At 43.9% G+C, this 27,718-nt stretch overlaps 1 protein-coding gene across 1 annotated transcript; it reads left to right on the forward strand.

Annotated features, from left to right (window-relative positions):
- On the forward strand, positions 1-27,590 carry smtnl (smoothelin, like). Its single transcript, XM_080771932.1, has 10 exons — positions 1-144; positions 506-1,715; positions 20,326-20,407; positions 21,153-21,404; positions 21,535-21,603; positions 21,720-21,783; positions 23,333-23,479; positions 23,670-23,793; positions 25,026-25,177; positions 26,531-27,590. Exons 2-10 carry the CDS (start codon positions 990-992, stop codon positions 26,655-26,657), a joined length of 1,743 nt encoding a protein of 580 aa, XP_080628058.1. The 5' UTR covers positions 1-144; positions 506-989; the 3' UTR covers positions 26,658-27,590.
- The last annotated feature ends 128 nt before the right edge of the window (positions 27,591-27,718 follow it).

Here is a 27,718-nt window from a genome sequence, read left to right on the forward strand (position 1 = left end):
CAACCTGAGGGTAGGAGACAGTTTAAACAGGAGTCTCAGCAGGCAGTGCAGAGCGAGCAAGCACACACACACACACACACACACACACACACACACACACACACATTCCCACAGGGAGGACCGGACCAGGAGAGCTGAACTGAGGTATGGATTACTGCGATCGTACTCAAACATATTGTAGGATACACACACTCAAACTACATTTTAGGCACACATCAGTCACGCAGCTGTGTGTGAGGATTACCTCACTGGTTTGTTTTGTTGCCATTATGAAACATGTGCTGTTCCTTTTTCCTCTCCTACTAAAATATCTTTACAATACAGTGTAACAGTGTAACAGCTTATTAGAAGTGTCTTTCGAACTGGGTTGGGAATCGCTGCTTGTGCTGTTGTCCATGTTCGCTTTCAGATTCTTAAGTCATTCACCAACTCATTGACAAACTGTGAATCCATCAACTCCACTGTACTGGGTAATTAATAACATAACCTGTTTTGATTTGTGCAGGATTCTTGACGACCTCGAATGGCTTTTCATGACGGGGTTTGACTGCTGCTCACCAGCCGAAGATAGATATGTCAAGTCACATACCTGTGTGTGGAGTCGCTTGACTGACATAGGATTCAGAGAGAAGACGGGGGAATACCTTCAGAACCAGACCCATGCCCTTCCCTGACCCTACAGTGCGTTCGCCTCGGAGTGGACTGACAGCTGTCTGAGGGCACGCAGACTAGACCAGACCACAACAAGGACAGAGATCACAGAGTGGGGAGAGAGCAGACATTTGCTCCTCTTAAACCTTTGCCCTGCACCCTGTTGGCCAACCCCCCTCCAGCTGACCCACACAGAACAACTAACCTGGTTGCAGAATTTGTCCACTGCCCCTCCACTAAGTAACTCACATACTCTGCGTTTAACTCACAGAGACATCCCTGTCCCCAGACTCCCCACACACTGCTCCAGTGAGTCACCGACCACCACCGCAGGAATAATGGAAGTGGTTTCACTGACTGAGATAGGAGGAGACCTGTCTCCGCCGCACTCACCCACCGCCTCCTCCCCGGAGGGGGAGACGGTGTGCGCGGCCCTGGCCCGTTACGAGAACACTGTCCGGGACGCCATCCGAGAGGTCCACGTGGACGTGAGCGTGTTCAAGCTGGGCATGGAGCGCCGGCTGGAGGAGACGGTGAACCTGAGTGGCCCGCTGGGCTGCGCCGTGGCCCAGCTCCAACAGGAGAACAGGCAGCTCCGGGGGCAGCTGGAGGCTCTGACCCGGCAGGTGGAGCTCCTGGCGGGGATGGCGTGCGACCGCAGCGTCCTGCTCAACAACAACAACCACCACTACAGTCCAAATAACTGTAACCACACTCCAAATCACAACAACCATCACGGCGAGGTCCAGCCGAGCCACTTGGACGCAGGGGAGGTCGTTCACGGTAGGGGGGAGGCCCACACGCACAGCCACGACCACAGCCATCTCGACATCCAGAGCCAGCTTCAGTCCCAGGCCCAGATCCAGGGAGGCCAGAGCCAGACGGTCCACAGCCAGCCGCCGAGCCCTTCGTCCCCACCCGCCCACTCTCCGTCATCTCCCCCCCGCAGTCCCACCGCAGGTGTCAAGGTGTCCTCCATGGTGTCGGGCACAGCGTCTAGCGGCAGCCCGTCCTCCGCTCGCTTCTCCAGCCGAGCCACCATCGCCGTGTCCAGCAAGGCCAACGTGAGTACTGGGGTGTCTGTAAATTATGGATGGCTTGCGGGTAATCCCATGTGAGATGGACATGTTTATTCAGGGCAGGTTAGCGTATCATGAGCATCACATATCACCTACTGTTCACAGTAACATCGTCAGTGTTGTTGATTTAACTTGTTGCGAGATAGCGCCGAAAAGAGCAGAATATCAGTTTACTAAAGCAGCAGATTTGTGGGTGATGTGTCATACCAGGCACTAACTTTCTATCATTGTGGTTGCACAACAGGCCTCCATTAGGATGCTTAAAGATTTATGAAGTATACAGTAATGTGAGTAGGAGGCAGGGCTGGTGTGGCAGTGTGGTTTGTGAATCTTTGTCAAATATGTATCAGCATTTTAGAAATGAAGGCTCTGGCTTTGTGAGTATATGCCCTTCTGAAAGAAGAAGATACTAACTTGCTGACTTGTCCATGCAATGTGACAGTACCCTCACCAGGCCCAGACCCATGCAATGTGACAGTACCCTCACCAGGCCCAGACCCATGCAATGTGACAGTACCCACAGCAGGCCCAGACCCATGCAATGTGACAGTACCCTCACCAGACCCAGACCCATGCAATGTGACAGTACCCTCACCAGGCCCAGACCCATGCAATGTGCAAGTCATAGTTCTGATCTATGCTGAATTCCTAGTAAAGGGATTTTTGTCTGACATAAGTCTAACCTGTGACAGGGGACTTAAGGAGTAAGCCTCATGTCTCTCATCATCAGTCATTTTCACAGTATGAGGAACACACCTGGTTCCTATTGGACCAGGTCTGGGTTATAATATATCACAACCTGGCTGCTCAGGTTAAATATGGTGCAGCACTGAGCAGACTTCTTACTGTGCCTGGATGTTTTAGTGTTATAAAGTACACATTTATACTATTACCTTGGGACACTGGCTCGTGGAAACATATTGCCTCGTTTGTCACACATGGAATGTCCGAGGAGAGGCCTCTTAACTCAGTTCTGCTGTTAAGGTTCAGGAGCCGGTGTTAAGGAGTTTGCTGATCCACATAACAAACTGTTTACATTAGTGTCCTAATTCCTGAGTCCTCTGCTGCCTTCTTGGTATTCACTACGTTGTTGACCATCATTCAACACAATGCTGAGTTGAATAAACCTCTTGGCCGTTTTATCTCCATGATGCATTGATGTCAGGCACATTTGACGGGGGTTGTTCTGTCATATCAAAAGTAAATATTTAGAAAGGAGAGAGACTATAGATACCAGCTGAAAACTGTGTGTGTGTGTGTGTGTGTGTGTGTGTGTGTGTGTGTGTGTGTGTGTGTGTGTGTGTGTGTGTGTGTGTGTGTGTGTGTGTGTGTGTGTGTGTGTGTGTGTGTGTGTGTGTGTGTGTGTGTGTGTGTGTGTGTGTGTGTGTGTGTGTGTGTGTGTGTGTGTGTGTGTGTGTGTGTGTGTGTGTGTGTGTGTGTGTGTGTGTGTGTGTGTGCGTGTGCGTGTGCAGTGCGCAGTGGGCAGTGGGCACACGCGTGTGTTCTCCGTTTATGGTTAGGCTGCTGTTGTGGCCAGTCAGTGACATAATGAGCTCACTCATGGAGATGGAACTTGGTTGGTAATATATAAATTCATGGAGTAAAAGAGATGATTTAATGATGGACTTGTGCACTTGAGCCCCAGCATTCTGGGGCGAACATTAAGCAGAAATAGCAGATTTGGTGTAGACTAGAGGAGAAAAAATAGTCCAATTACAGAGCAAACTTGGATCCAGTTTACTAAGTCTAGAGCAGTGGTTCCCAAACCTTTTAGCTCAAGACTCAAAAGAGAAGTTTGCCCAGGGCCCAAACTAGTGAAAATAACACATTGACAAGCTCAAAATGCGACGCGAAGCCATTGAAAACATTTGTTTTCGAATTTATGGAATTTCTTAGATTTTTCTTTGATTTCTTCATGAAATTACTGGAAGAAAATAATTGAATTTGTTTTGAATTCATGTTAACTTTTTTGCTAATGTTTTTGAAAATGTTTTGATATAACTATTACAATTACAAAAAATTACGAAAATGTAGGAAACCATAAAAATTTGTCTGCGGCCCTAAGCCAGTGTTTGGGAACCACTGGTCTAGAGGATGTAAGTGGTTAAGTTATTGTTTGACTCTTTGCCGCCAAATCTTTGCTTAGACTCAGAGCATGCCGTGCTTTTCAACCAGTGGTCCGGGGACCACCAGTGGTCCTTGACAGGGTTCCAGGTGGTCCCCAGCTAAATGATGGACCACCAGTGGTCCTTGACAGGGTTCCAGGTGGTCCCCAGCTAAATGATGGACCACCAGTGGTCCTTGACAGGGTTCCAGGTGGTCCCCAGCTAAATGATGGACCACCAGTGGTCCTTGACAGGGTTCCAGGTGGTCCCCAGCTAAATGATGGACCACCAGTGGTCCTTGACAGGGTTCCAGGTGGTCCCCAGCTAAATGATGGACCACCAGTGGTCCTTGACAGGGTTCCAGGTGGTCCCCAGCTAAATGATGGACCACCAGTAGTCCTTGACAGGGTTCCAGGTGGTCTCCAGCTAAATGATGGAGAGAACTTTAAGAGAAAAACCAAATGAAGCCGTTTCATGAGTTCTATAAAAAAAATTAAACACCTGCTTTACTTAATTTACAAGAAGTCTACAGAATTAGAAATGTAAAATAATTATGTTGCCTGTTATCTCTCCTAATGATACCAATATCAGCATGTAATTGTGCACTAAATCTTATTCAACAACAACAACAACATATTGTCTTGGGCCTGAGAGGCTAAATGTCATCAAATGGTGGTCCGTGGCTCTGATGCCGAATAAATAATGTGCCTTGATATGAAAAGGGTTTAAAACCACTGGATTAGAGGGACAAAAACAAAGTAGTTTCTTATTTTTCGGCATTACAATGTGGCACTGGATTGTGTGACATCATAAGCACCTTGAATGTGACTTCATTTCTCATTCAACAAGTCATCAGGTTCTGGAACATGTTTCAACTTAGTGCATCTGTCTTTATTTAGAGTCAGCGTGAAAAAATCCCAATCACCATCTACTAACAATCTAATACACGACTGGACGTCACAAGCTGTTTATATCAACCAAATCTCCACCTGCTCTTAAAGTATAAGTGCCTCCATTCATCCTTTGATCCTTCCAATATTGCGATTCGTTTTTAGGTCATTTGGTGCAGCCTCATCATGTTTTGTTGTGTTGGTTAGCTGCTTTCTGGAACACACAACGCAAGCATGCACACACACGACCACATAGATAGACATATATCCACATGACCACATCTAGCAGATCATATACATTGTTGTGTGTGTGTGTGTGTGTGTGTGTGTGTGTGTGTGTGTGTGTGTGTGTGTGTGTGCATGCGTGCGCTCATGCAGACAAAGACACTGACACAAATGTATGCAAACACATGAAAAACATTCACTGCATCCTGTACACATGCATGCCAGTATGTAGACATGATTACACACAGACAGAGACACACACACACACACACACACACACACACACACACACACACACACACACACACACACACACACACACACACACACACACACACACACACACACACACACACACACACACATTATGCAAATGGACACTACTCATATAGCACTCATTACCAAAGTATGCGGAGCACCTGAAAGAGGAATGTAATCTTCAGTAAGATCATCAGGTCACTTGTAAACAACACAAGGCTGTTCTTGTGTTTGGTGGAGATCCCCCTGATCCCAGCCAAACTCATTTCACATTAATGTTTAAATTAGATCAGATACCATCTACAGGATGTAACGCAAAAGTACTGCTTTGAAGAGAACGTGTGTGGACGCCTGTCATCATTGCTGTCAGCCAGAAACTATCCTCCTTTTTAGGCTTTTCTTTTCTTTTTTTGCCTCCTAAAAATATGTATTATTTCATACTTTGTTGTATCACAGTGGCACACAAAATTAGCAGGAATAGTTGATCGACGACAATCTCAAAACATGATGCCACTGCAATGGATCTTCTGGAAGACAGGTTCCCTTTTTCCCATTTCCTGAAAGGTAATGGTTTTGGACATACCGTACAAGGTTTCCATCATATACAGCAGAGTGAGTGTACATGAAAATGAATGTTGTGTTATCGTGTGCAGTGTGAACGCTACAGCATGGGTTATGCACACATGCATGGATGCATGTGCGTATCATGCGTATGTGTGGCTTTGTACTTGTGCACACACGTGTGTGTGTGTGTGTGTGTGTGTGTGTGTGTGTGTGTGTGTGTGTGTGTGTGTGTGTGTGTGTGTGTGTGTGTGTGACTGTGTTCTGGGGTTCATTGAGGACGATATAGCTGAATTTGGACACTGGCGTACAGATCAGTTGCATCTGTATGGAAATCCCTGTTCTCTGATGTGACAACCCTGTCATCATCTTCACAAGGCTCCCTGCTGCTCAGTAAACCACTGTCATAATCATATACATCAGTGCTTCTCAATGTCGGGTCCTCGAGGGGGTTCCAGGGGGTGCCCTGGAATGCTGCAAAAAGGTTATAATAACAGCTGAGCTACAAGCTAGAAAGGAATCTCAGAAGAAATGTGAAAGAAATTATTTCTGAAACATTTCAACACAAATCTTGTATGAGGGTCACTAGCTGGCACAAAGTATTTTCAGATGGGGGTTCACAGACAAATGCATATCAATATGGGGGTTCTTGACATGTAAAGGTTTTGAGAGGGAGAGAGAGGCTGACCAGAGGGAGATGAGAAAGATACAGTTGGAACAGTTGGCCTTGTAAAAGCCACAGTGGGTTGTTCTAACAGGTCCAAATGATACGCGCCAGCCAGGCGCATGCACGTGCAGGCACATACTGTGCTCAGTCACACTCACAGACACTTCCTCAATGGTTATATATCGTCGCTGTCAGATGGAAACCTTGTATGAAGCTCACAACATGTTGTGAGATTGTAGAGCTGCTATTTTCACTACTTGTGTGCGACAGTCTGTACGATGAAGTAGGGCAGGGGTTCCCAAACTGTGGTGGGTGCACCCCTTGTGGTGCGTGAGCGCCTTCTATGCAGAATATAGCCTATGCTGCATACATATATGCCATATTCAGGTTCATATTTATCATTATGCATATATGTAGGAAATATTTGTCTCTATATGTCTTATGCAGTTTTTATTTCCATGTGGGGGTTGTGTCAGCTAGGTCGGGAGGTAACAGGGGGTGCATGGCCAAAAAGGTTTAGGAACTGCTGAAGTAGGTCCTCAATTTACGAAAATACTAAAAGATGAAATATGGAGATACAAGGTTTCTGCCCGACAGCAATGATATACAGCTCTTTAGACGGCAGACTAACAGAATTTGGGCCGTATAGGATTATAAATAAAGCTTAAGCGTCCCAGCCTTTGATCTTCACTGTGACCTTCCAGGTCCTAAAGGAAGCATACCACCTGCAGGCTTCATATTATGGTCTGCATAATGAAGGCATGCGTCTACACTGTAAAATCCTCAGTGATCAATTACAAAATGACACAGTAAGATTATTGGTGTTCATTTAACCCTGAGAGTGTCAACACTGAATTATGTATTGTATGTGACGAGTCACTCACTGTCAGTGTAAAATAATGTCTGTCTGTCTGTCTGTCTGTCTAGACAGACAGACAGACAGACAGAAAGACAGGCAGTCTATCGCGCTTTCGTTCTCCGTTGCTCCAACCCCTGTGTCCGAGAATACTCTCAAACGGACACACGCACGCGTGACGCACACACGAACCCATGAACGAACACTGCTGTTGCCAATTACAGCTCCAAAGCTGTGGTCTCAATGGGGCATTGTGTGGACACTCTGCCTCATTTGAAGTACACGGACAGAGGAAGGATTACTGAAGAACCCCAGGAGCCTTCATCCTCTCATCATCCTCCGCTCTCCCTCCGACTCACTCACCCCAGCCCTTCACACACCCTCTGCTTCTCGCCTTTTCCTCCTGTCATCTAGTCTCAACGGACATCTTAACAACTCTCTCTCTCTCTCTCCCTCTCTCTTTTTCCCCTTTTTGGGCCCTGTTCCCTCACTACTCTCACTTTCCTGAGAAAAATGTGAACTGAAATACAACCCTATTTTTCACTTAACCTACTTTAAACCTGGCGTCGCTATTTCGAGCATCAAATGGCAACGTGTTGTGACCTTGTAAGGGGATATTTTCACTACTTTTGTGTGAGATTTTAAGTTTTTTCGTAAATGAACGTCATCCTTGATCATACTACAGCGTTACACAAAGACATCACAGTAGCATATCCACAAGCTGGAAGCGTGGCACAAAGCGACTCGGTTTGAACTGCTACTTAAAAAAAAAAAAATTGAATCCTGAAAGTGTTTTGAACATGAGGTTTATCATATATTTACAAAATGTATAATAGGCCAATCATAATATAAAAAAGAAAAAATCTTAAAAAAAACATAAAAATACCATATATGGAAATACAAGGTTGACAGGATGACTCACCCATTCTGTGTCCATCTTACATAGACATTCCTTCGCCACACCACTCCTGCATCTCAGCGGACTCCTGGCCTCAGTCTATTAGGCGCAGTAAATTCCTGTGATGCTCTGCGCTTCATTAGGAGATAAACAGAGCAGATAACAGTGGCCAGGTCACAAGGTTATCCAGCTTTTATCTACAGTACCGACTCACAGAAATATCACTTGTCAGACTAGTGCGTAATACGTTATCTGATGGCATTGAAGCAGAATGACCACTGTCAATGTGAGCAAACACACACAAACAGTGGTGGAATGTAGGTAAGCATTACTGTACAATTTCAAAGTATCTTTACTGTACTTAAATGTTTCGATCTTTTATACTAGTACTCCTCTACTACATCTCGATTATTGTACTTTTCACATCACTACAGTTATTTTAAAACTGTAGTTACTTTGCAGATTTAGATTATTAAAAAAAGAAGAACCACACACTAGCAGCTCACCTGTAAAATAATCTCATATTCTTTCCGTATAGCCATAGTGTGCGGCAGTTTGACTGTACAAGAACATGTTATCCAGGGTAAATAATAGCTAGTCTCTTTCGAGACAGACAACCAAATTCAAAGAAAAAGAGCGCTGTTTTTCCTTTATTTGTTGACGATGGGTTCTCAGATTGGATAATAGCAAACAGGCCACATCATTTATCTTTTTCTCGGTGCTTAGTTTAATAACAGTCTATGTATAGGCTGATGGATAGATAGATTGTGTATAGTGAGTGCAATAGTGATCTCATTGTACTGAACCTGGTCCAGACTAAATAGCGATAATAAGACCGCTGGCACATGCAGTATATAGATGAAGCAATTTACAATGTACAGAATGCTAACAGGTTATGTAAGAGGAGTGCTTACACCAAATGTGGTACTGATTTATTTTATTGATGTTGATAGAGAGATTGCTTTCCTGGTAATATTACGTGATTATCTAGCTAGCTAGTGTTTCAGTCACTGATATGGTAAGATAACAACTTTTTGGTCATAATTTGGCATGACCTCATGTCTGTTCTGTTGTGCTGTTGAGTTTCTGACCATGTTGTGTTTGGTTGAAAGTGAGGCTTGTATGACCCCATGCCCTTTGAATCCATCTAAAATACAACAACGTGATCCAGTGTAGCTTAGATGATTGTTCAAACACTGCCAGCTTTCAGTTTGTTATTCCAACAAGTGTCACCCATACTTAACCACTTAAGCCCTATACGCTCTTCTATATTATGTCACACATTGACATGCCCAAAATAGGGACACTGGGTTGAAAGTGGTTAAAAGGTCCACAGTTGGTTCAATACAACAGTACTGCAAGTTATACTTTCTTGTAATCATCCACAGCATGGTATGGTATGTACCTATAGGCATGACCTCATCAATGTTATGTTGTTGCCACATACCTCATACTAACTGTAATGAATTATTTACTAAATAATGGTCTTTCCCCTGCTATTTGCTTGTGTATTATGTAGGCCGACAAGTTTCCATTACACTTGACTTTTCAAATTCGTCACTGGATGTTGGAGAGAAGTCATGTGGAATGGATGGAGAGACTAAAGAGTCACTCTTTGAGGTTTGCACATTTTTATGTCTGTATGAGAGAGTGGAGACAGAAAGAGAACACAGATAGAGAGAGAGAGAGAGAGAGAGAGAGACAGACAGACAGACAGACAGACAGACAGACAGACAGAGAGAGAGGCTGGCCAGTGAATGTTGTTTATCTCCATGACAAGGACATTTGACATTTCCACGCCGGCCATGGAGACTCCCTCAGTGCTGCCAGCGCTGTGCCGGCATCTCTCTCACACAATGAAATAAAACTCCTAATCTCAGTGTGTACCCAAACCCTGCTGCCAGCATAGTACTCCAGTTGCCCTCGCATTCTCCTCGGTCTCCCTCCCTTTCTCTCTGACCCTCTCCTTCAATCTATCCCTCCCGTGTCCCTGCAGCGCTGGTCGCAACCCTCTTTCTCTCCTATCACCTCAGTTCCCTAGCTCATACCCACACAACACGTCCCCCCCACCTCCCCTACCTTTCCCCCAAGACCACTTCTGTCAAGCTATATTCCTGGCACAGGCCCCCAGCATGGCTATTAATACAGGCATGAGAAGGGGAGAGAGAGAGAGAGAGAGAGAGAGAGAGAGAGAGAGGAAAAAGTAGGCAACAGTTGTAGGGAAGTTCAGAGAGGTCAGTGGTCTCTGTGTGTGTGTGTGTGTGTGTGTGTGTGTGTGTGTGTGTGTGTGTGTGTGTGTGTGTGTGTGTGTGTGTGTGTGTGTGTGTGTGTGTGTGTGTGTGTGTGTGTGTGTGTGTGTGTGTGTGTGTGTGTGTGTGTGTGTGTGTGTGTGTGTGTGTGTGTGTGTGTGTGTGTGTGTGTGTGTGTGTGTGTGTGTGTGTGTGTGTGTGTGTGTGTGTGTGTGTGTGTGTGTGTGTGTGTGTGTGCGCGCGCGCGCGTAGAGGGGTGTTCAGTGAGGTATGTGGCCACTCCCAGGCTACCCCTGGCTCTCTCTAATGACTTCCAGACAATAGGCCCTGTTCCCGTCATCATCTCCATGGAACCAAGTTAATAACTAACTGGCCAGTGGGAGAGCTCACCTTGATGCCCCCTCAGACAAATGTAGGTCTTTTAGTCATTGCAAAACCCAACTAAGAACATCTGAATGACAATTAAGTACTCAAGGACGGTTAAACTCTAATAGTTTGCATCCCTGATCACCTTCTTAACCACTTTAACTTGCTGTGATTCAAATGTTTTAAAACAATGTTTTAACCATTTTTGACAACGAAAATATGTTAACAGTGTTGGTTTTGTGGTGTTTATTTTGTGTTCTTTTTTTATTTTAATTTGTGCTGGAGTATGAATCTTGGAGTATGAAGCTGAGATCATAGAGGCAGTGTTTTGGTATTTGCTCCAAATATGGTGTCGTATTTATCCCACTAGCTAAAAAAGAGGCACTGCATGCCGTGCATGGAGACCGCAGGCTCTTAAGGCTCCTTCTCCCTCTATCCTTTCCTCTCTTCTCGGTGAAGGTCAGAATCGAGCCTCTCAGGTTAACGCAGCGTTCTGCTTCTGCCGTGTGTGGTTTCCCCTTGTTTTATGTGTTTGTTTATGTGGTTCTGAGGCCTGAGGGGCAAGGCAGAGCCAGGAATAAAGAGGATCCAGGGAATGACGTGGGTACATGGGCCGCTTAGTACGATGGTGGTGGTGGAGAGGATGATGATGTGTTCTCCAGTTGGTGTCTGGTAACTATTGCATGGCTGGGTAAGAAGAACTAGGATCTCCTGAGGAATGCATGGTGCTGACTGCTGGGAGGGCAGTGATGTTGATGAGATAGATGCTTGGCTCCATCACGCAAACCTCATGCAAACCTCATTTCTGATGGAGCGTTGGGAGGCGAGTAAGGAGTTATGGCAAGACTTGTCTGTGATTGTACTGGTCAATCTTTAACCTCCCATCATCTGGCCTAAGTTAATACGACTGAACCCCTTGGCCTACTGTCATCAGCCTCACGTAGTGGAACGTTGGACAGGGAGGCAGTTAGACCAAGAAGAGAATTAAGTACATATTCCTGGTCCAGACTTCTCATTATTTTTTCTTCATTTGGATGGTCCTATTTTAGACTGCCTGAAGCCAAAATAGCTGATCTTTTTTTTCTTCTTCTTTTTATTACCTAAAATGGACCACCAGGGTTAAAGTGGTTAAGAGTTGATGCTATTGGCAGCACATTGACCTGTTATAAGAGGCTGTTGTGTTTATGTGGGAGGTAAACACAAAAAGACAATTTACAGTACCTCCCCCCGCTCCCGAGTGACTTCCCTGACTCCCGAGGCAGGGAAAGAAGGGGGATGAGGGAGATATATAGTCTTATCAAGGCCCAAGAAGACTGCTACTCCTCTGAAAGCTGATAATCCAATCACAATGTAAACGCCGTTCACATGTTCTCAATCCCACTACAGTGTACACATACCCTAATGTGAGTGAATCCACAAGAGAGCTGCTGCAGTTGGAATGTCTGGGTGTTCTCATGTGCCTCTGTGCACAGTAAAATCTTTAGTGGTAATTTACTGTACAGAGCTACAAATTGATTAATCTCTCAAGAACAGATTCCGAGCTGCGCCAACAGCAGAATGCTTTGTTTTTTATTATTTTTGCCAGATTGTAAATTGATAAATCAAAACTGAGGTTTTTTACTGTGTACTCACACAGCAAAATCATTCAACTGGATTTAGCTGTGTAGTGGTATACAACTTCAACACGCTATAACATTGACAAAGACTGGAATATTCATCTCTCGTGCAGTTGGTCCCTCACATACAATCACACGTTATGTTCAGTACTAACTGTTGTAAACTCTAAGTACTGAACCCTCGTCTGGTTTTACAGACAGGTAGTGTGTGCTGGCTGGGTGGTGTGTGACAATCCGATTGAAGTATACCCCGGGCCCACCGCCGCTGCCGCCGTACCAAAGGTATACTTTCATGCGCCATCCTATGAGAGGGTTATCTAATAGTCCAATAAACAGGCTGTACACTTAAAATCATGGATTCACAAGATCTGGCATTTATTGATTGCCCATAATTATCCCAAATTGAATGGTCATGTGATATACATATGAACAGCAAAGACACATATGAAAGCAGATACGATCTGTTACATCACGAATCAGATTCGATCATATCAGTCACCTAGCGGGGCGCCCCTCGAAGCACAGGCCCGAGGTTTGTCGGTCCTGGAGAATTCTGACGTGTCTCTCTTTTCCCCGACACTATATAGAAATCGCTCTGTCACTATGTGACCTTGCATTGGGCACAGCTCGGCTGCACACTCTTAAAGGAATGGTAACTGCTTAAAGGGTCTACTTTCCCCCATCAACTTCAATCGGATTGTCACACACCACCCAGCCGGCACACACTACTGTACCTGTCTGTCAAAAACAAGACGAGGGTCCAGTACTTAGAGTTTACAATTACAACACTAACGTGTTCAAAGGAGGGTATGGGTATTTTTCAGTTTTCACCCCCAACTCTCAGTCTAGGCATGTATTTAGTATGATTCCTTATTAGAAAGATTGCAGGCCATGTCAGTGTGTTTGAAGACCAGGTGGTTGGAGTGAGTGCTTCCTCCAAAAAGGATCCCCTGTAGAAATATATGAGGCTGAGCAAATTACAGAGCAGCAGAGCCCTTACATGAGGCCCTGCATGCTACCTTTGTGTGTGTGTGTGTGTGTGTGTGTGTGTGTGTGTGTGTGTGTGTTTGTGCACGCTGTGCTCACAAACCTACAAATCATGCAAGTTAATATACGACAACAAATTACTTGACCCTGAAGCTACTCGCCCATTTAAGGTGAGTCACATACAGTTGACTTTCACAAGTAATTTTGAATGGAAGCCAGCGATATGAATCTGCATCAAATGATGGGCCTTGCCAACACTTGACAGGCATGACGTGTTACCCAAAAAAGTTGAGCTGGCATTTTTCAGCAATCCAATGACGCAGTGTCATTCAAGTGTTGTTTCACCATTTCCACTCCCCTTCTCTCTCCCCATAATTCCAGATCTCTTCCGTGAATAGATGAAAAACTCATTCCTGAGTCCTGACGTTGACTAGTTCTCTTTGAGACCCGTTTCAGGCTTGAGCAACGCATGGAACTGCAACAGAGTCCTATTGTGTTATTGTCGTTAGAAAGTGTAGTTTGTAGTGTGACTTATCTTGACTACAATCTGTTTATATCCCCTATTAGAGTTTTTGTTTTGCAAATTGTATCTGTGACACTGTGTAAACATATACACAAATATGAGTTATGCAAAAAGGTGTTTTGTGTGGCATGACACACACACACACACACACACACACACACACACGAACATGCACACGCTCGTATACGCACATTCTTGCACTCCAACTGTGCCGAAATTTGAGTGGCAAATACTGGCATGTCCCTCCTACCCCCTGTCAACTCTCTCAACATGCCTCCATTGTTCTAAAGCCTTCCATTCGACCATTGCGCAAAGCCAGCAGGAGCTCAAATGTCACCCCCGCAGAGAGAGACTGAGAGACGGAGAGGTCGGACAGAGGATGGGATCAAATCAGAGAGTTAAGTATGAATTCCAAGAAAGGCGAAGAAAGAAGTAAGAATGGAAGAAAGACAGGAAGGAACACAGTTAAATCCTCAGTGATCATTTAACTTTAAGAGTGTACAAATGTAACCAAATGGACCGAGTCCAATTGGTAGGCTACTCTCTCTGAGTTACACATGGATAAATTAACACTGAGGATTTCACTGTGATGGATGGAAATGCTCCTCCTAACCTCCTTCCCACTCCACTCGATACATACCAACTGTCCAGTCTCCTAGAACCGGCTCATCCTTTATTGAAGTGTCAGCGCTGAGGATGGCTGTGACAGCTTGAACAATGCCTCCTGGCCTTCAATCCGAGCTAACTAACCGTTGGACACCGCAGTAAGCCAGGGCTCTCACACTCTCCTGTTTGAACAGGCAACTCTGTCTGTCTCTCAGGGCACGTCGCCCAGGAGTAAAAGCTCAGGTTGCTGGAGAACTTTCACATTGTTCCTTGAACTCCACAGTGTTGAAGCTGTACTCAGTCTGTAAACATTCACCAACCAATGAACCATATCAGGAACTCACTTGCATCATGTAATGCTATACGATATCATTGTATGATGATTTGGCGTTCCATCCATTTTTGGATTGTGCAGTGTCTTATTCCGTACAATTCAGCTGGGCTCAGCAGTTAGTAAGACAACCTATATATGGGCTATGGCATTGGCACTGTGATATATTGACACTAATGAAAGACAATCTATAGTGTACCTCAGTCACACTGCAAATACTGATGCCCTCCTCTCTCCTTGCTGTGAAAGCAGGACTCTGGGTGTCTCTTTTGGTTGGTACACAGATGTCTGGCTCATCTAAGGGCTCATTGAGAGAGAGCTAGAATGCTGCCAAACAGGATAGCTGGTCAGTAAAGCTTCAGAGAGGTCAAATCACGCAGGGGTCACATAAGAATTACTTTGCATCATTCTTGTTCTCCCATTGCTACTGTTTTGTTGACTTTGGAAGGTCTGTTTTGTTTTTACAACCCGGGCCGGATATTCCTAGTCGTTGCATCACATGATCAGTTATGATCAAATACTGTCCTATCTTTTTGTGTTGAGCTGCAGCTGTATGCTGTGTTTTAACCTCTTTATATGGTTTGTCTTGATTAGCCCCATCAGATATAATGCTGCACAGAATGGTTCAACATGTTGAAAGTTGAAACTCAACGTTTAAAGTGGCACATCTTTGAACAAAACCATTTAGCATGATGGAAATAAGGTTAGAATAGTGCCAAGGTTGAAAGAAAGTAAATTGCACATAATAACTGTTTCCCTCTCTGTCTTACTGCAGGGCTTTTCCACATTTTCTAGTCTGTGTCCTCCAAATATTTTATAGTTTCCCTGCGATGATGCAATGACGCACATTCAGAGACTGAGGGATTTGTTGTTCCTGGAAAAAGAGAGGGGAGCTTTTGTCTGCTTGAACGTTACTAAATTATGATGCACCGTGCGTGCGTATGCATGCGTGTGTGCGTGCATGCATGCATGTGTGTGCACATTATCAGGAAATGGAAAAAATAATTCAACTGGATCCAATGATTATTTTGTCACAAACTCATACTTTTCACATAAGCCTACAGTCAGACTTAACCACTTTCAACCCTATTTTGGGCTTGTTTGCTGTAATAACGTATAAAGTATAACATAGGCCTACTGTAGCCGTGCCATTTATGGAAAAACTGTAAATATGGACAGATACAATGAAGGTTTCTGCCCGACTGACAATATGCAGCTGGTCAAGGCTAAAAACAGCTGAGCCATGTATCCTCTCTCTTCTAATACAGTCTGGTTGACTTTATGGAGAACAATGAGGATTAAGCAATAAACACAGCTTGATTTGTAATAATGTGTTACAGCATTCCATTGCATGTATTCTTTGTATGGCATCTTGATTCAGTGAATATACTTTTGGCCAGTTCAATATCAGTAGGCAACGTGCACGTCAACACACAACTTGTCACACACGTGTGTGGCTGATGCACGCATGTGTGTAAAAGAATCAGGGGGCGTGCAGATATGTGTTTCCAGACAAGACATTGTTTGGCACTGGAGGTGCCATGTAACTGATAAGCTGTGTGTTCTGCCAGGGGAATTAGATCTCAGCATGAAGTTTGAAACCTCAGTCGCCCCGGTCTCATGTTTCCCTATCTGACCTATGATGGACTTTAGATGATCCGTGCCGCTAAGCTGTCGGAAGCTTTGTGGTTTAGAGACCTGCGGATGGCGGATTTGGCGGATGCACAAAATCTTGGCAAAATCTCGCAATTAAAATTGATGAATTGGAATAATTACTTGCGCAAGCAGGGCACGGAAGTACTGTGGTCGGCTGCGTAGGTATGGTATGTAGGCCTGTCCTCGGTGGTCCCTAATTGGCTGTTGATGGTGACATAATTACTTGCGCAAGCAGATAAGGTAGGCCTACATTTCAGGGTTGGTATAAGGTCAATAACGGGTCTAAAAGATTTAGAACAGCAGTTGTAATAGACATTAGTTAGTAGTAGTACATGCATGCTCTGATTGCGCACAAGTAGGCCATATATGGCCTACTTGTGTGCAAGGCGCAAGTTGGCACCTTGACAGAGTGCATTTCTCGTTAATTAATGCGGTCGGATAACGGGCAGGTTATAAATATGCACACGCGGATTCGGGTGACAAAAAAGCTCATCCGCATCATTGTGGTTGTCTCCCTGCCCCAGTGGGACAGTCAGCTGTTTCCATCTGGCTACCTCCTCCCTCTGTCCCCCTTCTCCTTCCTACCTTCCATCTGGCTACCTCCTCCCTCTGTCCCCCTTCTCCTTCCTACCTTCCATCTGGCTACCTCCTCCCTCTGTCCCCCTTCTCCTTCCTACCTTCCATCTGGCTACCTCCTCCCTCTGTCCCCCTTCTCCTTCCTACCTTCCATCTGGCTACCTCCTCCCTCTGTCCCCCTTCTCCTTCCTACCTTCCATCTGGCTACCTCCTCCCTCTGTCCCCCTTCTCCTTCCTACCTTCCATCTGGCTACCTCCTCCCTCTGTCCCCCTTCTCCTTCCTACCTTCCATCTGGCTACCTCCTCCCTCTGTCCCCCTTCTCCTTCCTACCTTCCATCTGGCTACCTCCTCCCTCTGTCCCCCTTCTCCTTCCTACCTTCCATCTGGCTACCTCCTCCCTCTGTCCCCCTTCTCCTTCCTACCTTCCATCTGGCTACCTCCTCCCTCTGTCCCCCTTCTCCTTCCCTATATACGTACTAGATTACTGGTCCATTTTTACAAGAGTCAACTGCCTGGCACTGTTCTACAGCTACATGACATGTATAAATTAAGCATATTGGCCTAGGGAATTATGTTGAATTTTCACCTATAAAACATGCAAAAAATTGGGATGCCAGGGTTACACCATCGGGGCCCATGACGTAAATCACTGCCAAGTTCAAGTGCACGGTCATGTGCCTGAGGCGGAGATTGATAATATCCGTCAAATTAGTGCTGAACTGAAACTGATCGCATCGCTCTACAGCCTACTACGCTTGCTGACGATGGGCACATTTTATTAATGGATTAAATAGGCCCGGGCCCTCAAGGTGTTTTAATGTTAAAAAAATATATATAATCTCTTTTGGCAGGGTTTTTTGCCTTTATTGATAGGGTACAGTAACTAGACAAGAAAGGGGGAGAGAGATGGGGAGTGACACACGGCAGAGGCCGTCGGGCTCGGGAGTCGAGCCTGCGGCACGCCGTCCGTCTGGCTTGGCATCCTAGGTGCCCAGACGGTTGAGCTAACCGTCCGGGCCAGTTAATGTTAAATTAAACGTATTTACACAGTGCAGGTGTGATATACAACATCGCAGGTGAGTATTTTGCATAAAAACTATTTATTATCATTATGTGTGGATGTGTGGATGTACACACACAAGTAAATTAATCTCATGAAAATAATGGTCCGTCTGTGTGACCTTAACATTCCAGATTTAGCTGTGAATACAGTATGCAACAGCCTTCCCCATGGTTCCCCTAACCCTCTTCTGACATGATAATGTCCACAATAATTCCTCCACTCTTTCCCTTAACAACCCCCCAGTTATGTGCAGCCCCTTTATGAAGTAACACAGCCCTCCTGTCTCTTATGCACTCCCCACTTACATTCCTATACGATGAACACAGCTGGTATAGCCCTAGCCTGATTTATAGGCCTACGTTGCGTCATGTGTGTGAGCTTGTAGATTGGCTATTTTCCATGCACAACACTGTTCAGTTAAATATAAATCAGGGTTATCATGATTAGTTTTTTAGTTTATTCATTGCCAATTTGCGAATTTGTATACGGTTACGGTAGTCCCTGTCACTGCCATCACCTACTGTTTGTTCTGGGGAGGGTGTGTGGGAAACCATGCCTCTCCTCCAATTCGCTCGTCTACATACAGTACGATGTAAATTCTCCATTCATTGTCAATGGCATTTAATGTTTGTGTTAGGTCAAACATCTACTGTACACTATAGCTGAATATAGGAGGGGCCCTAAAAAACCCACATTTTCTATATACCCATGTGACGTTAGGGGAGCTCTTATCATCATACATCATCATACATTCCATCACATTCCATGCTCAATCAAATCATCACAAATGTCATTCCGGCCAATTACAATTCACTTTTCTGTCCTCACTTTTGGCTTCAATGTTTGTGTTTACACAGACAACAAAAGCTAGTGTGAAAAGAATCACACCAGTGTGAAGTGAGGGGTGATCTTATCATCGTACATCATCATACATCATCTCATCTATCTAAAATAGCATACATACAAGCTTGCAGCGCAGTGACGCAATTTATATCTTCTATTTTTAAATAGCCACAATAACAAATTTGGCTGGGGACTAGTATTCAGAAGCCCTCCATGGACCCCTGGGGGTCCTCGGACCCCACTTTGAGAACCACTGCATTAGGGTGGCAAGAGAGTAGATCACACTTGAAGGCTAATCTGTGTTTCTTTAAAGGCCAAAACTAAACACACCTCCTTTGCAATGATGTTGTTGACCTTGAGAAACCCTGTCCGCTTGTATGGCTATTAGCGTTGCACCATATGGGCCTCATGGGCAATCTACTGTACATATGTCCATGAAAAGGTTTTGGGTACATCAACACTTTGCCACTAACGTCTAATCTACAACCCTCTAGACCATGAGGGTGTCACGTGGATGGAGAGGGATGGACCCACAACCTATTTGTGCCATGTGTTAGAGATAGGAGCCTTCATGGTGTGATTTTAGGAATGGATGCGGCTGGTTGTGGAGAGAATGCAGGAAAGAATGTCATTGCTGCTCAGTGTTTACGCTGGCGAGATTGTCAGGAAATAGTTAGGGTCACACATACTGTAGATGCACTATTCCCATAACATGTACTTGATGTGCTGATGATGTTGACATTATAACTCGATCTCCTGCTATTTTTGTCTTCTGGCTCAAGTGCCTGGGCTAGATCTCCAAATGCAATTCGGCTGTTCACCCATCACTGATTGTGAGTGTGTGAGACAGAACTGTCAGATAAAAAGCTTCTCTGGCCTTATCAGAGGAGGAGACAGACACACAGCCCAGACCTCTGGTGTCGATAACACTCACTAGGCTGTCGACTGCTTTACCGATATGGTATTGAGTCGTGCAACTGAGTAATGCTTATTTGTTAGTTTGCGTGTTTGGTTCTGTTCATTTGAAGTAGGGTCAAACATTCACATGTTGGAGGAGAGTCCGATTCGCTGATTGAAAAGTGTACCGATGACTCAGAGCGAGGCAGACATCTGGGTTCGTTTTTCATGACCAAAACCAAAACGACATGATGGTCGATCCCTTTGTCTTTGCTCCAAACATAACATATTAGTACATATTATGGCTCCGCAAATAACTTGCTGCCTTCCCAAGAGGATAATAACCAATGTGTAGTACAAGTAGTATGTACTAGTCGTTTTGCCTGGTTTGATCTTGTGTGTCTGTGTGTTTGTGTTCCAGAGCATTGAACGAGAGGAGCCAACAGAAGTGGACCCGGTTCCAGCACATTCTGCAGTGGAGAATGGACACTCTACCATCACAGGTAATCATCCAACTGTGTCACCCAGCAACATGAATTCATCCCTAGCATTTACACACTGAATACAAATTTATTTTGGACTCAATTTAACTACGGTACTCAATGCTGGTGATCAGCCATTTTCGTTGTGTGACAGTGTTGTCATTGTCACACAACGGGAAAATAATAATTATATATATATATATATATATATGCTAATGGTCTCTCCTGCACTGCTGGTGGCATTTCCCTTAGGAAGGGGCCAAGTGCTGTGCAGGGGAGGGGTGTTCTTCTTATGCTTTGAGTAATGGTCATTGAGTTTGCAGGCTTTGAGTAATGGTCATTGAGTTTGCAGGCTTATTTATATTTGTTTAACTGTAACACATCTTTAGTATGTTTAGGTTACTTTTATACAATTTATGGAAGTATTTATATAGTTATTGAGAAGAAATGTTGCTAATTGTTCTGTGTCCTGTGGTAGGATCCACTCCTATTTAAGGGAGGCTGCAGGGACAGATGGGTTAGTTGGTTGTGGGCTTTAACACGGGTAGCTGTCTGGAGGTTGATGGTGGCGTTTGGGGAGAATAAAAACCCTTAACCTACATTTTCTGACTGTTCTTGGCGCCTTGGCCGTTCGGGCAACTTCACACCACCCTTTAGGCCACCCTTTAGGCCAAAACTCGGGAAACTGGTTCGGCAGAGAATGTGAATGTGTCATCACTTGGCAGATGTAAAACATACTCTCCCCTTTATCTCTTTTGTCACTTAGAAAATTCAACATTGGTACATGGGAAGATCTCGCCACCCAATGACATCCCACATGAGCACACAGCTCCAATGGCAAAGCGGATGCTACACCTCCCTATCACTGCTACAACCAAGACAGCTGAAATGGGCCCTGACTCACCTAGCAGCCCTACTGGCTCCCAGGTCTCACCTGTCACAGAGGCATCGCCTCCCAGCCAGTCAACTGCTAACAACAACGAGCCTCAACCAATAGGAGACAGTCCTAATCAGCCAGGTGAATTTTATAATTCCCTCACACACACACAATAATGTTTGTCAAGCCCTTTTCTACCTTTTAAAATATTAAACTATCATAATAATGCCCCTCACTTTGAATCTTTTTGTTTGTCTTCGTCATTGTTAAGTGTCTTCTATGAAGTCATGGACTCCAACTCCAGCAGTCAGGACTCTGGGATCATCACCCAGAATGCAAGGCAAGTCTTACATTTGGATTGCGTTGACCATGTACAGAATGGACTTTCTTTTTTGGGGTATTCCATAAGAGCAAAATGGATGTCGTGTTTTTGAATGTTGTGCCTTTTGTCTTTAGCAGACAAAGCCTTTTCTGCACCTCCTAAGTCTGTGACCTACTCTGGGCTTCCCCAGCATGATAGGTGAGTGGGGCGTGGCCTTCAGTACCTAACTACAGTAGAATCACTGCCAAGAAGGTCATAACGTCTGTCTTTAGTACCTAACTACAGTAGAATCACTGCCCAGAAGGTCATAACGTCTGTCTTTAGTACCTAACTACAGTAGAATCACTGCCAAGAAGGTCATAACGTCTGTCTTTAGTACATAACTACAGTACAATCACCACCAAGAAGGTCATAACGTCTGTCTTTAGTACCTAACTACAGTAGAATCACTACCAAGAAGGTCATAACGTCTGTCTTTAGTACCTAACTACAGTAGAATCACTATCAAGAAGGTCATAACGTCTGTCTTTAGTACCTAACTACAGTAGAATCCCTGCCAAGAAGGTCATAACGTCTGTCTTTAGTACCTAACTGCAGTAGAATCACCACCAAGAAGGTCATAACGTCTGTCTTTAGTACCTAACTACAGTAGAATCACTACGAAGAAGGTCATAACGTCTGTCTTTAGTACCTAACTACAGTAGAATCACTATCAAGAAGGTCATAACGTCTGTCTTTAGTACCTAACTGCAGTAGAATCACCACCAAGAAGGTCATAACGTCTGTCTTTAGTACCTAACTACAGTAGAATCCCTGCCAAGAAGGTCATAACGTCTGTCTTTAGTACCTAACTGCAGTAGAATCACCACCAAGAAGGTCATAACGTCTGTCTTTAGTACCTAACTACAGTAGAATCACCACCAAGAAGGTCATAACGTCTGTCTTTAGCAGAACATCTAGAGCAGTTATGCATTATGATTAGCTAATTAGCTGACACTAAGTTGGTGCTGGACCAAAGAACTGGTGCACTATGAGGTCATAACAATGTCAATTTGTTATTTATTATCTGTTAAATGATATGCATACTACCAAAACACTGAAAGAAGGTTTATCATGCACACATGAATAACTATACTAATTAACTGGTTACACACATCATGAAGTTCTATTGGACTAAAGAGAGTCTATTTAAATTGAGAGGGAGTGAAGATAGATTCTACCAGACATGGCAACCCTTCATTGAATATTTCAATAGGTTCACGCTAACCCCTCCTACACAATAGATAGCACAATAGAAAGAAAGAAAAGGAAAAAAAATAGTGTTTTTTCATTATTTTATTTTTTCTTATTTGAAAAAGAATGTCTGTAATTTACTTAATTTACAACAACATGTTGGAAAAGTTTGAGAGCAAGAGTGTCTGTCCTGTTGTCTTTGTTTTGTTTGGCTGTTCACATTTGTCATTGTTTAACTGTTTTTAGTTTTTTCGTGTTCATCACATTTATATACCGGTATCTTTTTTATTATGTATTGTATGTGGAATTTACATTACCTGACATTATTATTTTTCATTTTATATACCGGTAACTGAATTACTTATTATCATTGTCAATAATACTCTGAAGTTGTCATATACAAAAAATGCCTAATAAAAACAGTATTAAAAAAAAAGAGAGTCTATTTAAGCCAAATTGACAGTGTCAGTCCAATTTTCCTGTTCACAGTGTGATCTCTCTTCCCATCCTGCAGGGTCAGTGATATCAGCAGTGATGCATACTCTGGGCGGGGAGTGGAGAGGAGGCGGGAGCTGGTGAGGTCACAGACACTGCCACGTAACATTGGTGCGCAGGCCCGTCGATTAGTTTTTGAAAAACTGGACTCTGAAGCCAGTCAAAGGTACATTATAACATCAAGTGCAACATTCAGCAAACTTGAGCAAAGCATAGATGTAATAGAAATACAAATGTACTTTTTGAATGACAGAGAATTAAAAGAAAACATGGATCTCAAACTTTATGTACTGTGTATTACATAATGCACTGCAAGCAATCATTGTCTCCTTGTCCTACACTCTTGTTCTGTGCAGTCGTCCTAAGCCAGAGGACTCTAAACCCAAGCTGAAGCGTTCTCAGAGTTTTGGAGTGTCCAGTGCGAGCAGCATCAAACAGATACTTCTGGAATGGTGTCGTTCCAAGACCATTGGATACCAGGTAATTGTGTGTGTGTGTGTGTGTGTGTGTGTGTGTGTGTGTGTGTGTGTGTGTGTGTGTGTGTGTGTGTGTGTGTGTGTGTGTGTGTGTGTGTGTGTGTGTGTGTGTGTGTGTGTGTGTGTGTGTGTGTGTGTGTGTGTGTGTGTGTGTGTGTGTGTGTGTGTGTGTGTGTGTGTGTGTGTGTGTGTGTGTGTGTGTGTGTGTGTGTGTGTGTGTGTGTGTGTGTGTGTGTGTGTGTGTGTGTGTGTGTGTGTGTGTGTGTGTGTGTGTGTGTGTGTGTGTGTGTGTGTGTGTGTGTGTACCAGTTTCTGTAATGATGGGATATCATTGAAATTTCCCTACAGTGATTAATAAAGGTTCAAATATATCTACTAAAATCCATACTAATAAGGACAAGTTGAGCAGAGTTAAACCCTAGCTGGCCCGTGATTGGAATCTTACCTACCTTTTTTTCTTGGTACCACAGAGTGTGGGGATTAACACTTCCTGTTTGCCTGTTACAGCTGCTTGTGGCAGGCAGAACAGAACATGTGTCCTTCGTTATACTCACCCCTGTCAAACACACTTACACACACACACACACACACACACACACATAAGAAAGAGATGGAGACAGAGAGACAGACAGACAGAGATCATCTGAGACTGGAGAGGTTGCATTTCATTACAGAAGAAACTGAGGGCTACTTCAGGACTGACTTGGAATGACATAACTCTGAAAACATAGAACAGACTGAGAGCAAAAATGAGAAGCAAAGAGAAGACAGAATGACAGGAGAGGAAACAGGAATATTGAATAACAGGATCAAAGAGGAGGAGAAAAGTGCAAAGGCAGTATGGGAATAGAGAGTATTTGGTTTGGAACAGACTCATCTTGTCTCCTTCTCTCATAGTGACATTGTCCTGCATCAGATCATGTGTCCCTATCCAAATCAGGTTCTCCAATACCCTCTTCTGTTTCTCAGAGGAGAGCAGACACCCTGCCTCTGTTTTGTCAATTACAATTATGAGAAAGACACAGAGGTTTTTTTACAAGTAATTTTCTTCTTAACACACTTTACTGGGTTTCCTTTTGCATACTGAGCCGTTAATACACGCGCACACACACACACACACACACACACACACACACACACACACACACACACACACACACACACACACACACACACACTACTGTCTCATCTGTAAACTCCTATGCACATGTCTCCCCTCTGTTTGTGTGTCTGCAGAACATAGACATCCAGAACTTCTCGTCCAGTTGGAATGATGGCATGGCTTTCTGCGCTCTGGTCCACTCCTTCTTCCCCACCGAATTTGACTACAACTCCATGGCTCCCGCCAACCGCAAGCACAACTTTGAACAGGCTTTTAGTACTGCAGAGTAAGTGGCAGTGACACTGTATTTCCTGTTATGTACCAACACAGCAGTAGTTTAAACCCAAGTCAAGTGTGTGTAAATGGAACCATTTGTTGACTCTCCGGGTTAGCACTCAGAATTAATTGTACAGTTTATGTAGGCCTATAACAGATTATTTTAAAGACCCACATGAAAGGTTACATTTGGTTGATCTCAAATAAATGTGGACATTTTGCCACGCTGTGAAAACTCAGTACACGACTACACGCAACTGCATGCAAATTACATTAATTTTAATAATAATGGAATCAGAGAGGTATTTTCTCCATGCAAACCATGCAGTGGCTATGTGCAGGATTAAATCAGATGACAGACCTACCATTGTAGCCCTGCTACAATCTGTAAGGTACTGCGATCCAGGTCTGACGTACTAATGAATGATGCCTCTCCAAAGAGTACTCTCTCTCTCTCTCTCTCTCTCTCTCTCTCTCTCTCTCTCTCTCTCTCTCTCTCTGTGTGTGTCTGTTTGTCCATCTCTCTCCACATCCACATCTCTGTGCACATTCCTTTTACCTGACCACATGGTGTTGAAAACGCCATGGTTGCTAAACAGAGTGTTGCTGTTCTCTGAGTGGACAGACAGACAGACAGGCAGTTAGGCAGGCAGGCATGATTGATTTTTTTAAAGGTCTAACCCCCTTTTTTGGATGTCACAGAGTCTTTAAACCTGGGGTGTGATCTGTGTCTAATAACTTGGAGCCTCTCTTTTAACACACAGACAAAAATGAAACACATGCTCATGAACGTACTCAGGCGCGCACACACACGAACACACGCACACGCACGCACGCACGCGCACACGCACGCACACGCACACACACACACACACACACACACACACACACACACACACACACACACACACACACAGCTGGAAAGTGGATTCATAAACATAAATCAGATCATAAAATAATTCACACAGTGAATCTACCATTCATCATGTGTGAAGCAGTTTCACAACTTACACCTTGATGGCATCAGACACGAGTCTCTAGTAGTTGATGTCTCAGAGAGAAAGAGACTTTAAACGTAGACTTAGACTTGAACTTGTAAAACTTGCATGTCCTTGTCCTCTCTCTGCAATTTGTGGTACAGCAGTACACTCTCTTGTCGTTAGAGACATAGTTATGTTCAGAGAAATATAGATATTTTCCTTCTTTTTCAACCTTTCAAACTAACAGAAGTGTTATTCAATTGTAGGGCAACTCAAGATTACAGTCTTGTTAGCAGAATCACCAGTAATGAATCAATTACATTCATAATGTTAACGACTTATCTTCTCTGACCTAAAGTTATTATGTCTCCACATTGCTTCAGGGTGAAGGCAAGCTGTGACCGGCTGATTGAAGTGGAAGACATGATGATTATGGGTCGTAAACCAGACCCCATGTGTGTCTTCACGTATGTACAGTCGCTCTACAACCACCTGCGCAAGTTTGAGTGAAGAGCCAGCTATGGCAACGGAACAACTGAAGCAAAACAAAACATGATCTCAACTTCGCAATACTGTATTGTCATTGTTGGCAAGCTTTTAATTAAGACTTGAATTTTGCAACTCTGTGTGCCTTCTTTCTCGTCACAGTATTTACTTGCAGCAGTAGGCCTTTGTCTGCCCAACTTTGTCCTGAGTTCAGGGCAGGCATATGACTGGTGAAGAGGCATTGCACTCTGACAGGTATAGTATGCCTCCTAGTGGCATAAAAGTAATATGACACCATATGCTGTAGCAGCAAATATGCCCCTGAGATTTATTCATCAAGAGTAGTGCTTACAAAGTTACACCTCTGTTCACAGAAGCACAATGGACATATCTCACAGGTAGAAATTGAGAATGCTATGTGTTTATATATCTTAACTGTTAATGTTCATGAAGAAGATGTGTGTGTGTGTGTGTGTGTGTGTGTGTGTGTGTGTGTGTGTGTGTGTGCGTGTGTGTGTGTGTGCATGCGTGCGCGCACACATGTACAGTATGTATGCTTGTTCTTTATATATTTCATGTCAAAGAAGGAGTGAGGAATTAGTTGTTATATAATTCACTATTTTAACATTTAGTAGCAATATTAACATTTAACTGCACGAAGAACATTGGAACATATTTCACAAAATCTATTGTTATAACAGTTACTGTGCTGTGTGGATAGTGAATTATTAAGGATAGTGGACAGATTCTTTAAAGTTTGCATTTCAATACCTTATTGTAAACAACGGTGTGGGAGAAGCTTCTCTTTCCATGTAAACAATATCAATGGTATAATTAGGTGTGTAATGAACACAGAACACAACAGAATCATAAGGTCTACAATATTTACAGTCAAGTGGAGTGACATGGCAGAATTAATTTGTTTGAAAATGAATGAATAAATTGTGTATGGTTTCATCCCCAGGCTACTGCATAGTCTTCATATCACCATGACTTACAATGTCTTGTTTGATCCTTAATGTTTTGTCAAGAGTAACCAATTCCCCAGTTTTAATTCACTCTGATCCCTTCGTTTAGGTACATTG

This window comes from Protomyctophum bolini (genome assembly GCF_963924005.1).
Source record: "Protomyctophum bolini genome assembly, chromosome: 9".
NCBI classification, from domain to species: domain Eukaryota; kingdom Metazoa; phylum Chordata; class Actinopteri; order Myctophiformes; family Myctophidae; genus Protomyctophum; species Protomyctophum bolini.